Genomic DNA, 17721 nt, shown 5'->3' with positions numbered 1-17721 from the left:
GCAAGGGGTCCACGTCTGGATTACCATTTAAACTTAATGCATTAACCCCTTAACGCCGTTATGGCGTACCATGCCGTCACGCATTAAATGGGCTTTAAAGCCGTTGCGACGGCATGGTACGCCGTAACGGCTTAAGCCCCCAAGAAGAGAGGTGTACTTACCTCCGCCGCGATCCTCTTCTGGGGGGCTGCCTGAGAGCCCAGGCAGTCCCCTTCCGGCAAATGAGGCCCCCGGGGGCCATGTGATCGCTCTCAAAGAGCGATCACATGGCCTCCTATAGCTGGCTGTGGATCTGCCAGCAGGGGGACTGTCTGAAATATCAGACAGTCCCCCTGCTGGTAGGAGGTGTAAAAAAAATAAATTAGACATGTGTAAAAATAAAATAAATATATTTATATATATATATAATATGTATATATATTATATATATATAATATATATACATATTATATATATGTAACGTCATACAAAGTGTATTTTAATATTAATATAAGTACATATATTAATATTAAAATACACTTAGAATGATGTTACATATATATATATATATATATTATATATGTATATATATTATATATATAATAGATGTACATATATATTATATATAAATACGTATAATTAAAATAATAAATAAATAAAATAATAAAATAAATAAATAAAATATTGAAACAAAATTTAATATAAATTATATATGCATATGTAATTTCATTCTAACTGTATTTTGTTATTAATATATATATATATCGGTAACAAAATACACTTAGAATGACATTCTATATAATATATATCTATCTATATATAAAATACAAAAAAACACAAATATATATATATAGATAAATACATATAATTACATAAAAGATTACATTAGTATACGCGTAGAATTTAAATACCTATAAATGCATATATATTAAAATTCTACGTGTATATTTAAATAATCTTTTAACGTAATTATGTGATTTGATTAATTAAAATTTGATTGACATGCCTGACAACACAGGGAGAAAGTGCAGAGAATTTAATTCGCAAGCACTATATTTGACCCTGTAACTCTCCAAGACACCATAAAACCTGTACATAGGGGGTACTGTTTTACTCGGGAGACTTCGCTGAACTCAAATATTAGTGTTTCAAACTGGTAAATTGTATTACAACGATGATATTTTAAGTAAAAGTGACGTTTTTTGCATTTTTTACAAGCGAACGGCACTTTTATGGACTATATTATTGTTGTAATATGTTTTACTGTTTTAAAACACTAATATTTGTGTTTAGTGAAGTCTCCCGAGAATAACAGTACCCCCATGTACAGGTTTTATGGTGTTTTGGAAAGCTAGAGAGTCACATATAAGGCTTGCATTTCATTTTTTTCACATTGAAATTTGCCAGATTGGTTATGTTGCCTTTGAGAGCGTATGGTAGCCCAGGAATGAGAATTACCCCCATGATGGCATACCATTTGCAAAAGTAGACAACCCGAGGTATTGCAAGTGGGGTATGTCCAGTCTTTCTTAGTAGCCACTTAGTCACAAACACTGGCCAAATATTAGTTTTTTGCTTTTTTCACACAAAAACAAATATGAACGCTAACTTTGGCCAGTGTTTGTGACTAAGTGGCTACTAAAAAAGACTAAACATACCCCACTTTCAATACCTTGGCTTGTCTACTTTTTCAAATGCTATGCCATTATGGGGGTAATGCTCATTCCTGGCTACCACACCGTCTCAAAGGTAACATTACTAATCTGGAAAATTTCAATTTGAAAATGGAATGTTCTATATTTGACCCTGTAACTTTCCAAAACAACATAAAACCTGTTAATGGGGGGTACTGTTGTTCTCGTGAGACATTGCTGATTACAAATCTGTGCATTTTTTTGCAGTAAAATCTAACAGTGTTATGACATTCACAGTTAAAATGTCAGACGGAAATGCACATTTTAAAAAAAATCAAATTTTCTCAAATTTTTTTTAATTTTATTCATAATAAATTATGTTCCATATATGAATAGTTAATGATAGATTAAAGCCCTGTTTCTCCTGAACAAAATGATATATAATAAGTGTGGGTGCATATAATTTGAAAGAGGGGAACTACGGGTAAACAGACATATAGCGCAAATTCCAGTTTTTGTTTACGTTTTGTTTTGATCAGAACGTGCACTATTGACTCCGTCCTGAAGGGGTTAACTTGTCTCACCCCAAGTTAAAAGGGTAATCCAGACGTGGAACCCATGCTCACTGTGCCTAGAAGGATATCAGCTACACCTCACTGACCAGGCTAAAAAGAAGGCCGAAACGATCGTCTGGGGTTGCTGTATCTCTCGTGCAGAGGGAACTTGCTGGCATTTCGGATCTGCACTGCCCGTACGGGTTGGACCCGTCTGATATGCTTCAGATACGTTCTCTCTGTAATGGCACAAGATGAGCAAAAACTATTTTGAGACCTGAGCGGGGATGTACCGAAGGGCAAGCTATTGAGTTTATCTCTAAGCTCTTGTCCGTCCTCAGAGTTCTCATTCTTTCTTTGTTATGTTATAGATGAAGTGTGTAATTTATGTAATTTATATGCCGATAACATGTGTTTTTTCTCTCTTAGGCAAGAGGAGAGGGGAGTGGACAGATGTCCAAGTCTCTGTGGTTTAAAGATGGGTAAGGATGTTTGCCAGTCTCATAATGTGTTTATTGTAGTAAAATACTCACAGGGGTCAAAGTGAAAAATCAAGGCGATTTCAAAGTACATTTCCAAAATTTAAAGTCAAAATAGCAGAGCTGAGACACCTCTCTAAGTCAGCCATGCTACCATTTTTGCCACTTTGGTCTTAAATTTAAAATTCACTTTAATTTTGCACTTAAGTAAATAACACTGTAAAACTGAGCAATTCACATTTTTATTTTATATAATCTTTCTGCCTCTAAAGTATATCTACCTCTTTTATATGTTTCTGCTCAGTTCTGCTGATTTTCCCTTTCTCAATTTTTTCACCTTGTCTACATCCCAGTGTACAGCGCTACGGAATCTGATGGCGCTATATAAATAGTAAAATAATAAAAATAATAATCAAACTCCTAATTTACATAGTCCCTGACAGGATTTACGATCTAGATTCCCGTAAATAAAGAGCATTTTTTATTTTAAAGAAAAAATATATATATAAAAATGTGTTGCAGCATGGACAGAGAATGAGTGAGGCTGGATTAGTAATTTATCCATGTGTGCTATACATCTGCTGCACACTTAAAGGGTTATTACAAGCACCATGACTCCTTCAGTGATTTAAAGTATTCATGGTGCCTCTTTATAAATAACTGGTAAGACCACACCTTGAATGTGCTGTGCAATATTGGGCACCTGCTCTAAAGAAAGATAGTATGGCACTAGATAAGGTCAGGAGGAGGGCTACAAAATTAATAAAAGGAATGGAGCATTTTAGCTATGAAGAAAGGTTAACAAATGTATTTTCTTTAGTTTGGAAAAACAGCGCCTCAGAGGGGATATGATAGCATTATACAAATATATCCGGGGCCAATACATACCATTGTCTGGAAATCTTTTCATAAACAAGACTACGTATAGGACACAAGGCCACGCATTTAGACTGGAAGAAAGGAGATTTAGTCTAAGGCAAAAGAAAGTGTTTTTCACAGTAAGAACAATAAGGATGTGGAAATATCTGCTTGAAAAGGTGGTTTTATCAGAGTCTGTCCAGATGTTTAAACAGCTATTGTAAAAATACTTGCAGAAACATAATATACAGGGATATACTTTTGAATTAGTGGGTAACAGCTTCTTAATCCAAGGAGATATCTGATTGCCATTCTGGGCCCAAGAATGATTTTTTCTTAGTTTGTTGCAAAATTGAAAGCGCTTCAGACTAGGTATTTTGCCTTATTTGGGATAAAAACAAATGTGAAAAAGGCAGAAGTAGATGGGCACATGTCTCTTTTCAGCCTTGTTAATATGTAACAGTGGTAGTGGGTATGATGCTTGGAAAGATTGAGCTGAAGACAACAGCCTGACATGGCTCATTGTATATCCAGTCTTGTTTGTCTTGTAGTCATCTTGTACCTCTGAATGTTCTAAATGCTATATGGACACTATAATATGATACTTTGGATTCTAAACTAGATGTGGGCTTTTATTCCTAGGCATACAATTATCAATCAAAACACATCTAAGTCATTATTTATTTTCTTTTTCGTTTGAGATAGGATAGATAGATAGATCGATCGATAGATTTGTCTTGTTTATTTGTGAATTATTCAATATGCTTTTCTTTGATTTTCTCTAATCTTTCTCATCTGTGCTTATGTGTGTTCGTATACTCTTAGGCCTGCTGGTGGCCTCATAATTATTGACAGTATGCCAGATATACGGAAGAGGAAGCCAATACCTTTGGTCAGTGATTTGGTAAGTGTCCTTAACTGGACATAGACATCTCAGAAAAACAAGCACAAAATGCATAGAAATACTAATTGTGTTACAAACTTGCACTTAATATTATACATAGGGCTTTTTCATTTTCATATGCACCATCATATTTTACTAATGCAACAGGATTATAAACACATTTAAATAGTCAGTGATCTAGACTGTATTTTGCCTTTATGTCTGATCAAGTATTTGTACCCCACCTGTATGCACTTTCAATTACTAAGTCACTCCTATACCCATATCGATCTCCGCCATATGCCATTCACCAGTCATATGGATACCCCCTTTCCAGCTATGTCCATTCCAGCATGAATTTCCTTCATCACCAGCCGCATTTCACTACAACTTTGATCCCAAAAGTGCTCCACAATCCTGTATATTTGCAGTTGTGTCTCTTATTTATCGTGTCCCTTTCCACCTGTCATCAGTTTTGTCCATTGTAGTCAGTTTTATGATCTCTCTATTTCCATCTCACTGAATCCATGTGTCCATCCCCAGCAATATACCCCTATAGCTATGACCCCATCGCCTCTAAACAATGTTCTCTGAAATCAAGCCACATTAGTGATTGTCTACATTCATGTCTGCTCCTCCCTCCTCCAATCTCTGAGCATTTGCCCATAGCCATGACTCTATTCCCAGCCACAGTCAAGCAGGAAGAAGTACCACACCTGTGTCCATGGACAACCATCCCATGAGCAATGTTCCCTCACAGCCATGGCCCCCTATATTTTCCACTCAACCCCAATCCACTACCCCCATGGATCCATGTCCTCGGCTATGTCCACTACAAGCCATGGCCTTCTCATTATTTAATCCCAATTGCTTGTTGAGTGCTCATTTTGGATTTCCTGTGACATAGCAAGTGCCATCATTTAAAGCTTGGAAATGCCTTGAGACTGATCTCCCCTGTGTATTTGGTTATGAGTTGAAGCTGCTTAGAGGGCCCACTTTGCTTTATGTCTATGCTATGCTAACAGCTACACAATCTATCTATGCCATTGTATGATAAGAGCACCTTTAAGTAAACTTGATAAAGCAATACATTTTGATCTACTGTAAAGATTTTCCACTGGTAATCGCTGATAACAACTGTCATATTGACCATAAAAATGTCATAGCTAATTATTTTGAAGAGCATTAGGTAAGGAGAAAGCCCCCTACTTTGTTACATTGTATACTATGGGCAAACTGATCATCTGATGGCTTCTATTTTGTTTTTTATCCCATGCCTTCATGTTCTCTCCCAGGCAATGGTAAGTACAGTAACAGTTATTTTCCTTTGGGAGGGGTGTCAACTAATCCTAGTTACCATCTTACCTGTACGAATCAATGCTTTAAACCATTTTTGTAATTGTAGTCCATGTTAATACTTGTGTTTCTCAAACATCTATGTCTCTCCTGATAGCTAGAGATGCTTGGCCTTTTTAGATTTGTGAAAAAGTAGGTGGCCCTCGGGACAATAATTTCCTTTCAAAGTCTTTCAGTTTTGTTGTTATAGTCTGAAGACCTTTTCTTAGCATTCCGGCAGAGGGAGCCCCACATAGCTAGGAATCTTTTAATTTAAAGAGGGCGACTTTAATATTTCTTACCCATTAGCATTTATCATGTGATGCATTCATGCAAAGGTCCTGTGCCAGGGTGGGTTGAAGAGATGACCCTACGCTCTTGTATAATCCGCATAGTGTAATCTGTACACATTGCACGTCTGTTACCAACTGATAAATTGCCTGTTACAGCCAATCGGTCAGGAAACCACAATTCTGGTTCATTAAAGCTCACGGTGTTCCTTTTTAAATTATCTTAAATCACAGAAGCCTACATTGTCAAAAGACTACATCATCTACAGACAGTTTAATATAAGAGTCTGAAACCCATAGTGGTTGCTGTCATGAGAGAAATGAGTTGCATGATTTAGACTAAAATAGTTGACTCGCGTAATAATTTCTGGAATTTTCTGTGACTTTAGTCTGCTGTTCTCATTGTTCAGAATATGAATAATGGTGTCTTCTGGTATTTAAACTTAAATGTATGTGAATGTGTTTTTCATTTTCTCTTTGCAACAATCTACATTTTACTGGTACATTGATTCCGTCTCTTTTTCCCCTTAACACATCTGTATCCTGCTGTTGACACAACTATTGTCTTTTTTTTTCTGAAGTCCCTGGTCCAATCGCGGAAAGCAGGGATAACATCTGCACTTGCAACAAGCACCTTAAACAATGAAGAGCTAGTAAGTACTACCATCTAAATTGAAACTATGTATTGTATAGGTATTTGCAATTAGTGGCGTAAATGGGTTTAGGCATGATCTAATCACAGTGTGCTTTGTGACGCTTTTCAGAAAAACCATGTTTACAAAAAGACGCTGCAAGCTTTAATATACCCGATCTCCAGCACAACCCCCCACAACTTTGAAGTGTGGACTGCCACTACACCCACATACTGCTACGAATGTGAGGGACTCCTGTGGGGCATTGCCAGGCAGGGAATGCGATGTACGGAGTGTGGAGTCAAGTGCCACGAAAAGTGCCAGGACCTTCTGAATGCCGACTGTCTACAGAGTAAGATCGGCTCTTCCTGTTCCCCTCACTTGGCTGCATTAACAAAAGCATCACACTAAGATATTTCCTAATAGTGACTAGATAATCTGTCTAGATGTCCATGCTAGAAACATTTACTATCAGTGGATTGTGTATCCTTCAGTTGCATCCAATCATCTTTAAGTTGCCTCCAATCATCTTTAAATTACCAAGTACTGCCAACTTTTTGATCTGCTAGCATTCCATTCGAAATTTTGTTATTTTTGGTCTATTCAATATGCAATAATCATGAATGTAGTCAGTTTAGAGTATCTCATTCCAACATATCTATAGGTAGCGCATTCTTGTTTCATTCTCAAAATCTCATTGGTTTCTAATATCTGCTATAATTTCATGTGTGCTGTACATTTCTCATATACAGGTGGTCCTCACTTTGCGACCTACCTGTTTTGCGACGACTCGCACTTAAGACCATCTGTAGCATAGGGATTCAAAGGATTTTCCCCGAACATAGACAAGCACACTAGAACAGGGAATCCCTCTAATCTATGTTCAGGAAAATTTTCCCGAACGTAGACAAGCACACCAGAACAGGGAATCCCTCTAATCTATGTTCAGGGAATTTTCACTGAACATAGAAAAACGCACCAGAACAGTGAATCCATCTAATCTGTGTTCGGGGAATGTTCCACGAACATAGATTTGAAGGATTCCCTGCTCTGCTGCGCTTGTCTATGTTCGGGGAAATTTCCCTGAACATAGACCTACACTGGTGCGCATGCGCCTCACTTACTGACCAATTCATTTTACGGCCGGGTCGTAAGAACGGAACCCGTTCAATATGTGAGGAGCATCTGTATATAGTATGTCCTTCCCGGTAAATTATTTTATGAATAGGTAAAAGAAAGAGGAACTGTTACGTCTCAGGATTTTCAATGTTCTGGTTATCTATCCCCTATATTTAGCAAATACGTTTTGTAAGATCTGAAAAAATTTAATTAAATGTAGAACTGTAATGTTACTTATTAATATACATTTCAAAAGAAAATGTAGCATCACGTGAAAAAAAAAGTCAACACAAGTTATTAAGTGATTTTCAATGTTTTATTACATAGAGAAATTTCCAAAGTAGTGGCAGTTCCACTTTGATTATAATTATTTTCCATTGCATCCATAATAATTGTACTTAGAGTCATGATGAGTACTACATTTCTCATTATCTTTACAGGGGCAGCAGAAAAAAGCTCAAAGCATGGGGCAGAAGATCGAACACAGAATATAATCATGGTCTTGAAGGACCGCATGAAGATCAGAGAGAGAAACAAGCCAGAAATATTTGAGCTAATCCAGGAAGTGTTTGGAGTTTTGAAGGCCACGCATGCTCAACAGATCAAAGCGGTGAAACAGAGTGTGTTAGACGGCACCTCTAAATGGTCAGCCAAGATTAGCATCACTGGTAAGGAGAAAGTTTTGCGGAGCAGAAAAGCGGAAAAAACATAGAAGTTAGTATCAGAAATTAAAAAGAGGCTAGGAGGTGATACAATTAGCGCTCTAATAGCAAATGGAAAAAAATTAAAAATACAAACATAATTTTTTTATTCCACCATAATAAAAAAAAATTCATACTGGATAGAAAAAATAGAAAGTATGCAGGTGCTACTTTATGTGTTAAACTATTGGGAAATTTCCTTTACCCATTTAACACAGAGTTATGTTGTGTTACAGTGGTGTGTGCTCAAGGTTTGCAAGCCAAGGATAAGACGGGTTCCAGTGATCCATATGTTACTGTCCAGGTGGGAAAAACCAAGAAAAGAACCAAAACCATCTACGGAAATCTTAACCCTGTCTGGGAGGAGAATTTCCACTTGTAAGTTTATGGCAAAATGATGGTGGTGGGTTTAGGAGTATAACTCCTGTCAGTGTTTGGCAAGAAATATTAACACTCCACGTGGCTTATCTCAAACGTCAGTGTTCGGATGGAGGATATTAAAACCCCTCCAGTATGCAGGCTGCTGGTACCATAATAACCTTACTTCCTTCACCCAACAGCGAATGCCACAACTCGTCAGACCGTATTAAGGTTCGCGTATGGGATGAAGATGATGATATAAAATCACGTGTAAAGCAGAGGTTCAAACGGGAGTCTGATGACTTCCTAGGGCAGACAATCATTGAAGTTCGGACCCTGAGTGGAGAGATGGATGTGTGGTACAACCTAGGTGAGTAAGCACCGGTGAACACTGCTTGGCAGCTTTAATGTACTGCTTACCATTGTAAGGCCTCACTCAGCTTGTTTTATAACTCCTCGAAGACAGATAGCTTGTGAGCATGGGTGTAGGAGGACCAAGGGGGGATGAATTTTCCCTCACAGAAAACCTAGTTGGGGGGGTATGAAAGAGGTATACTCCCCCCAGTCTTGGTGAAGCTTTAAGATATAAAAAATAAAACCATATGGTTAAAAGTTGGTTATTTTACTCTACTAATAGACTTGCTAGTGATAATAAACAATTTTGCCCATGGAAAACTGCATGGATTAATGTATTCTCTCTAAGTAGGGCTGGGAGTATTATGAAAGACTGCTCAACCCCCTACCCCCAAACCTCACCAAGATTTTCTTTGGTTCTTATGCCAATGCATGCAAGGACTGCCATAATATAAAGGGATTTATAAATGCTCTGTCAAAAAAAAAAGCTAAATGCAGAAATAAATCTTCATTTATGTTCAGCTTTACTTTATAGTGTTTGTGCACTGCACTGGTTAAACTCTTCCTTAATCTTTTATTTTTCTTAGATAAGCGCACAGACAAATCTGCGGTATCTGGTGCCATCCGCCTGCATATCAGCGTGGAGATAAAAGGAGAGGAGAAAGTGGCACCGTATCATGTACAATATACATGTCTGCACGAGGTAGGAGCATACAAATTGTACTCTTCTTGGTCTTCTCCTATTGGCCCTTCAACTATTAATCCAACTGAATGAATACAATAAGTTGTTCTACGGGGTTTGACACAAAGTGTCTCTTGTTTACCCTTTACTCCCATGTAATTTTCTCAATCTCTCGTTCAGAACCTATTCCATTTCCTAACGGACGTACAGAATAATGGAGTGGTGAAGATTCCAGATGCGAAAGGGGATGACGCCTGGAAAGTTTACTTTGACGAGACTGCTCAGGAAATTGTGGATGAGTTTGCAATGAGATATGGAGTGGAGTCCATATACCAAGCCATGACGTAAGTTTTGGGGAAAGTTGGAGAAACGGAAAGTGAAATTTTGGAACTAGGACCAATGGGGAGACACAATATGTGTAGTGGGGTGATAAACAATAAGAGGGAGTAAAGAATAAAGAATTGGTGTAATTCAAGTATGTATATGGAATAAAGTATTTTTTTTTTTTAATTTAAATGGCTAGAGAATGTGACTTGAAATTAAATCTTACCATTCCTGGCAACTTTTTTTTTTAGGTTTTGTTGTTTTATTTATTTATAATTTCCCTGCAATTCTTTTTTAATATGCACCGACTATTTATCCCCCCCCCCCCCCTTTTTTCTGGATCTCTGTCCATCTCACTCTTGATTTTCTCTTTTTCCTGGCAGTCATTTTGCCTGCCTTTCTTCTAAGTATATGTGTCCTGGAGTACCAGCCGTGATGAGCACCCTTCTAGCCAACATTAATGCCTACTATGCGCACACCACAGCGTCCACAAACGTGTCTGCCTCAGATCGCTTCTCTGCCTCCAACTTTGGAGTAAGTTAAGTTTTACTGTAAAATTGAGAATATAGCCGTGCAAGAAGCACCCAGAACCATGCCTTGCCATCTGTGTTCTAAAAACTGATACAATACTGTCCTCCATCAGAATTTTTAAATTTATATTCTGGTGTTAAATTTAGTGCTCTAGACCCTTTTCTTGAGACAAATTGATAATTTGGGGGAATTGTAAACTCTGACCACATATGATCCGTGTGATAATGAACATGTGGATAAGTACAGGTAGTGCACTGATTCTCTGGTTCTACTTACTATGTTGTATGGCTATGCTAACTGAATTCTGTTTTCTGTATCAATTTACAGAAGGAGAGATTTGTGAAGCTGCTCGATCAACTGCACAATTCTTTGCGTATTGATTTATCCATGTACCGGGTAAGAAGAAACGTGTGTTTCCTGGGGATTGAAAAGTTCCTCTTATTTTTACCTCCTTACATAGAAACATAGAATGTGACGGCAGATAAGAACCATTCGGCCCATCTAGTCTGCCCAATTGTCTAAATACTTTCATTAGTCCCTGGCCTTATCTGATATCTATTACAGCCTTATGCCTATCCCACGCATGCTTAAACTCCCTCACTGTGTTAACCTCTACCACTTCAGCTGGAAGGCTATTCCATGCGTCCACTACCCTCTCAGTAAAGTAATACTTCCTGCAATTATTTTTAAACCTTTGCCCCTCTAACTTAAGAATATGTCCTCCTGTTGTGGTAGTTTATATTCTTTTAAATATAGTCTCCTCCTTTAACCCCTTAACGACGCTGGACGGAAATTTTCCGTCAAGGCAGACCTACCCTTAAGGACGCTTGACGGAAAATTTCCGTCATTTACTAAAGTTAACGCCAGATCGCCGCGATCGCCGCGATCGTGGGGTTAACGCTGTTGCTGGCTGCCTCGGCGTTTGAGGAAGCCCAGCATCAGCCAATAGCGCTGTCCCAGCACATGTGATCGCTGTGACAGCCAGTCACAGCGATCACAGTGCTGCTGGGATTTCCTGATCCTCCTCCCTCCACCTCTGTGTGTGTTTAGAAGTGGAGAGAGACGGATCGGTTGAAATTTTGTGTCCCTGACAGACACAAAGTGTTTTAAAGTTAAAAAAAAACCCTTTACCTCCTTTCCCTGTGAAAATTAACAAGGGTTTAACCCTTTGATCACTGGCAGCAGTGATCACAATACTGATCACAGTACTTTACTGAGATCATTTTTTTTTAACCCTCAGGGGTTAACTTTATTTTCTTTTTAACCCTCAGGGGTTAAATATATTTAAATTTTTTTTTTTTATAATTCTTTATTTTTCTGTGCAAGTGATTGACAAACGTGTTTAACGTGCCACAACAGCACACATACGTTTTACATCATAGACATTATCATGGCACAGGTAAGTTGCACATTTTTTCTTTTTTATAATAAACATGGCTGGCTAGTATACGTCATGAGGTACAGAAACAAAAATGGGAGATGCATTATGCTTAGCTGACTGACAGTATATTGAGTAGTTATAAGAATCGTCAGAGTATACAAGCTTGGACCAAGAAGTTATATGACATGAGTATTTGTACGATTTGTTACTATAAGGGATATCTCAGAGATTGGCTGACAGAGGATTTCCTATGCATTTTCAAACAGACAAGCTCGCAGTGTTACGGTGACAATAGTAAGCTTAGAAAGACATGGTTTATCATATGCATGACATTAATGTTAACTGCACGTTTTCTAAGTTAGTGTATGTCATGAGGGATGACCAGCATAACAGTGTAGATAGAAAAAACAAAACAGCCCCCCCCCCAAAAAAAAAAATTAGAATTTTTTTTGAAAAAAAACAAAACAATAAAACATATGAGCTGGATACTCATTAGTGTGAAAGTAGTAAAAAATAAAAGTGTGTGAAAATAAAAAGAGAACGGTGGTAAAAGGTTAAAACCTGCTAATAAAACCACCAAACTAAGGCTGACGAGTGGCAAATAAGTACCCTTTCGGGTCCCAGGAGTCCACATGTGGGTGGCAGGCAAAGTATATTATGCTTGGGATAGTAGTCCCTGGAGTTGCCACATGGGTGAGGAACAGTATTCCATGTGAGTCAGCCAATGCCCCTCCGCGAGGCAGATTCTAGCTGGGTACACGATGGTGCCGCCGGGTCTTGAGTCCCAGGTGAAAGGCCGTGCTTTTCGGTGGTCTGGAACAGGGTTCTCCATGGCTTGTCAGGTTTGGTGCAGGGCTGTGGTTTGCTTTTAGTCAGTTCCTGTCTCCGTCTTGCGGATAGTTTAGTCGGGCTCTGCTGCTTGGGCGCCGGCCATGTTTGAGCATTCACCGTGGGTTCATGCTGCTGCGCTTTCCTGGGCTTGTGGGAGGCATTATGTAGGTTGCGCCCCCATGAGGAGACTGCTCCCTCTGATGCCGTTGCTGGTTTTGGAGTGTGTCTCCGAGGTGAGCTTTTACCCCTTTGTAGTTTACCCGGGTGGGTGTATGCGCCTCTCGGCACGGCGCGTTTTGCAACTGCGACCTTCTGCTGTGTGACTGTGGTTGGTTTGTGCTGTGAGTAGTCACCTGGCTGGCTCCGGACATGCTGGTGCTGCTTACTTTCCAGTTTGCGCCAGAAGTTGTCAAAAATCCTGTCCAGCCTTGCCAGGATATCAGGGTTGTCCTCCGTGTTGTCGGGAGCCCGCTCTGCGTCCGCCATGTTGGCTGTGTCGCTGCAGGTTGTAGTAGCCACTTTGGCCTTGTCTCTATCTCCCGCTAGGTCTGCGAGGCCTCCCAGGGGTGGACCGGGATAACCCCCACCGGTCCGAGGGGGGGGGGATAACAGGGTTCGGGTGTGCTGTTGCGTACCATCAGACAGCTCCAGACCGGAGGATCGGCCGCCTCCTCCGTCCGGTGTGCCTTAGGCCGCATGGTTGGAGCAGTGCAGCAGATGAGCTCTTTGTACATTTTTAAACACCACAGTGGGTCCCAGGAGGGTCAGAAGTTGTATACTTCTATAAAGCCGTTTCCTCTGAGGCTGAATGCGGGTGAGAACTGTGGTTCAAGCTTGCCTAGGAGAGGAGCTCCTGCAAAACACTTCTCTCCTCCATGACAGTCAGGCCCCGCCCCCTAATTTATTTATTTTACTATTGTTTTCAGTTAATTAGTTAGCTGGGGTGGATTGAACCTAGGGGAATTGGGGAATCTAGCATTAGTGTAGCTAGGAAGCTGAAAAGTTTTATAAAGTTATTAAAAGTTTGTAAAAGTTTATAAAATCATTAAAAAAAAGTGAAAAAAAGAAAAAAGAGGAAAAAAAAGTAGTTTATTTTAAGTCAAAGCATTTCTGCTTTGCTAGGTGTAAGCACTGTGTTTAGCGGTGATCTGATTTCTGTTTTTACCCACAGGGGTTCATTTTTTTTTTAGTTTTTAGAAGTTTTTAAGAGTTTTAAAAAAGTTAAAAAAAGTATTAAAAAAGTTCAGAAAACAAAAAAAAGTATAAAAAAAGTAAAAAAAAACAAAACAAAAAAATACGTTATTTAGTTAAAGTTAATTTTAAGCTTTCACCATGCTTAGAAGGTTTAGTGCCGAGGAGGCATATAATATATTAGCAGCCGACTCAGAGGCAACCGACACTGCCTCAGAGAGTGTAGAGGGTGACTATGTGCCAGACACAGATGAAGAGAGTGAAGATACCCCTGGCACTGCTCCTGGCGCTGATATCTGGGTGCCCCCTAACAATTTTGTCCCCAACATCCCTCTGTTTACTGCGACTCCTGGTATTCAGGGAGACGTGACCAGCTATAACTCCCAGGATTTTATGGAGCTGTTCCCTGGGGATGATTTTTTAGGGCAGATAGTTACACAAACAAATATTTATGCAGCGCAGTATTTGGCACAAAATGCTACAAGTCACCTTGCCACAAAAGGGAGCTGGTACCCCACCAGTGTGCCAGAGTTAAAACAGTTCTGGGCACTAACCATGCTGATGGGAATTATAAAAAAGCCCAGCATCCGAATGTACTGGTCCAAAAACCCAGTATGCAATACTCCCATTTTCTCTCAGACCATGAGTAGGCCCAGATATGAATCAGTACTGCGCTTTCTGCACTTCAATGACAATTTGAAGTGCCACCCCAAAGATCATCCGCAGTATGACAAACTCTATAAAATCCGCCCCCTAATTAACCATCAGGGCCGCCACCAGAAATTTTGGGGCCCCTAACTGAGCTCAGGGTCTGGGCCCCTGGGGGCCCACCTCCAAAACCGCCCACAGAGACCGCCTCCAAATCCTGCCCACAGGAATACACACACAGACACAAACACATTCACTGATACAAAAGGACACAGATACATACACACACACACACTGATACATACTAACAGACACACATACTGATACGCATATAGGCATACATACTGACACACAAATACTGAGACATACACACATATACAGACACACAGGCGTACATAGTGACAGACACATACTAACATAGATACAGACACACATGCATAAGGACATACAGACAGACATTCATACTGACATACACACATTCATACTGACATGCAGACATACATACACTGACATGCAGACATACATACACTGACATTCATACACACATAATGACATGCATACAGATAGACATACATGCATACATTCATACTGGCATACATACATTCATACAGACACTGACATCCATACATACACACATTCATAATGACATACATACAGACATACATTCATACTGGCATACATGCATTCATACAGACAGATAGACAGACATACATACACACATTCATAATGACATGCAGACATACATACACTGACATTCATACACACATAATGACATGCATACAGATAGACAGACATACATACAGATATACATACAGACATACATAGATACATACATTCATACTGGCATACATACATCCATACAGACACTGACATCCATACATACACACATTCATAATGACATACAGACATACATACACTGACATTCATACATACACACATTCATAATGACATACATCCATAAAGACACACACACACACATTCATAATGACATACAGACATACAGACATACATACACTGACATTCATACACACACATAATGACATGCATACAGATAGACATACACACATTCATAATGACATGCATACATACATACACTGACATTCATACACATAATGACATGCATACAGATAGACATACATGCATACAGACATACATTCATACAGACAGACATACACACACAGACACACAGACAGACATACACACAGACAGACATACACACAGATACACAGACAGACATACACAGACAGACATACACACAGACAGACATACAGACATACATAGACACAAGCAAACATACAGACAGACACACAGACAGACATACACACAGACAGACATACACACAGACAGACATACACACAGACAGACAGACAGACAGACACACAGACAGACACACAGACAGACAGACACACAGACAGACACACAGACAGACAGACATACACACAGACAGACATACAGACAGACAGACAGACAGACACACAGACACACAGACAGACAGACACACAGACAGACAGACACACAGACAGACACACAGACACACAGACAGACATACACACACACATACACACAGACAGACACACAGACAGACACACACATACACACAGACAGAGAGACATACGCACAGACAGACATACATACATACACACAGACAGACATACATACAGACATACACACAGACATACAGACAGACATACACACAGACAGACAGACAGACAGACACACACAGACAGACAGACACAGACAGACACACACACACAGACAGACACACGTACACACAGACACACAGACACAGCCACACAGACAGACAGACAGACAGACACACAGACAGACAGACATACACACATACAGACAGACATACAGACATACACACAGACAGACAGACATACACACAGACAGACATACAGACATACACACAGACAGACAGACAGACATACACACAGACAGACAGACAGGCACACACAGACACATACACACAGACACACATACACACAGACAGACAGACAGACATACACACACACACACACACAGACATACACACACACAGACATACACACAAACAGATAGACATACATTCACACACACACAGAGCTCATTTTCCAGCCACCCTCCTGTTTACCTTGTCTTTGCAGGAGGATGGCTGGCTGGGGCTGATGGGACTGGCATTCGGCTGGCTCTCCCTCTTCATTGTCGGGCGCGCGGGCGGGCGCTCCCTCCTCCCGCGCGGAGTGAGCTGGGAGGAAGTGACCACTTCCTCCCAGCAGCACTTGCACTGCGGCGGCAATTTATTTTTTAAATTTATTTTTCTATACCACGGCCACAGCGCTGACCAGGCCCCAGAAGATATGGGGCCCATCAGGTGGCTCTAAGTGCATGGGCCACCCGATGGGCCCCATCAGCGTGCGGGCGCCGGTGCAACTGCACCGGCGGCAGTTCTGCCGCTACACGTGGGGCCCGGGCGGCCGGGCCCCCCACGGCCGCCGGGCCCGTGACAACTGTTATGGTTGTCACCCCCTGATGGCGGCCCTGTTAACCATTTTTATAAAGAATTTGGCATAATTTATACTCCCCAAAAGAATATATGTATTGACGAGTCCCTAATGAAATACAAGGGTAGACTGGGGTTTAAGCAATACATACCAGCCAAAAGATCCCGGTATGGCATCAAGCTATGTGAAAGTAGCAGTGGGTATGTTTATACCTTCAGAGTATATGAAGGTAAAGAGAGCCACCGGGATCCCCAAGGTTGCCCTGATGTAGTTGGGACTAGCGGAAAAATAGTTTGGGATCTAATGAACCCGCTACTGAACAAGGGGTACCACCTCTACCTTGGTAATTATTACAATAGCATACCCCTTCAAAAAATGCTATATTGTTTTGAGACTGTGGTCTGCGGCACTATCCGCAAGACACGCACTGGCTTCCCCAAGGCTCTGGCAGAGAAAAAAAATAAAAAGGGGG

General features: G+C 40.2%; 1 protein-coding gene across 7 annotated transcripts in view; it reads left to right on the top strand.

The window, feature by feature from the left end:
* UNC13A (unc-13 homolog A) overlaps positions 1 to 17721 on the top strand; it is an 89091-nt gene that overhangs the window by 39871 nt on the left and 31499 nt on the right. For all 7 annotated transcript variants that reach the window (XM_063455906.1, XM_063455910.1, XM_063455908.1 and 4 more), the window contains 11 exons: positions 2597 to 2649; positions 4330 to 4414; positions 6594 to 6665; positions 6777 to 6996; positions 8204 to 8431; positions 8701 to 8842; positions 9025 to 9194; positions 9766 to 9881; positions 10041 to 10204; positions 10568 to 10718; positions 11043 to 11111. In XM_063455906.1, coding sequence (XP_063311976.1) covers positions 2597 to 2649; positions 4330 to 4414; positions 6594 to 6665; positions 6777 to 6996; positions 8204 to 8431; positions 8701 to 8842; positions 9025 to 9194; positions 9766 to 9881; positions 10041 to 10204; positions 10568 to 10718; positions 11043 to 11111 — 1470 coding nt within the window. The remainder of the gene's footprint in view (positions 1 to 2596; positions 2650 to 4329; positions 4415 to 6593; positions 6666 to 6776; positions 6997 to 8203; positions 8432 to 8700; positions 8843 to 9024; positions 9195 to 9765; positions 9882 to 10040; positions 10205 to 10567; positions 10719 to 11042; positions 11112 to 17721) is intronic.

Source organism: Pelobates fuscus, chromosome 5, assembly GCF_036172605.1.
Source record: "Pelobates fuscus isolate aPelFus1 chromosome 5, aPelFus1.pri, whole genome shotgun sequence".
Classification (NCBI taxonomy): domain Eukaryota; kingdom Metazoa; phylum Chordata; class Amphibia; order Anura; family Pelobatidae; genus Pelobates; species Pelobates fuscus.
Note: the sequence above shows the minus strand (reverse complement) of the source record. Positions and strands in the feature narration are given on the sequence as shown.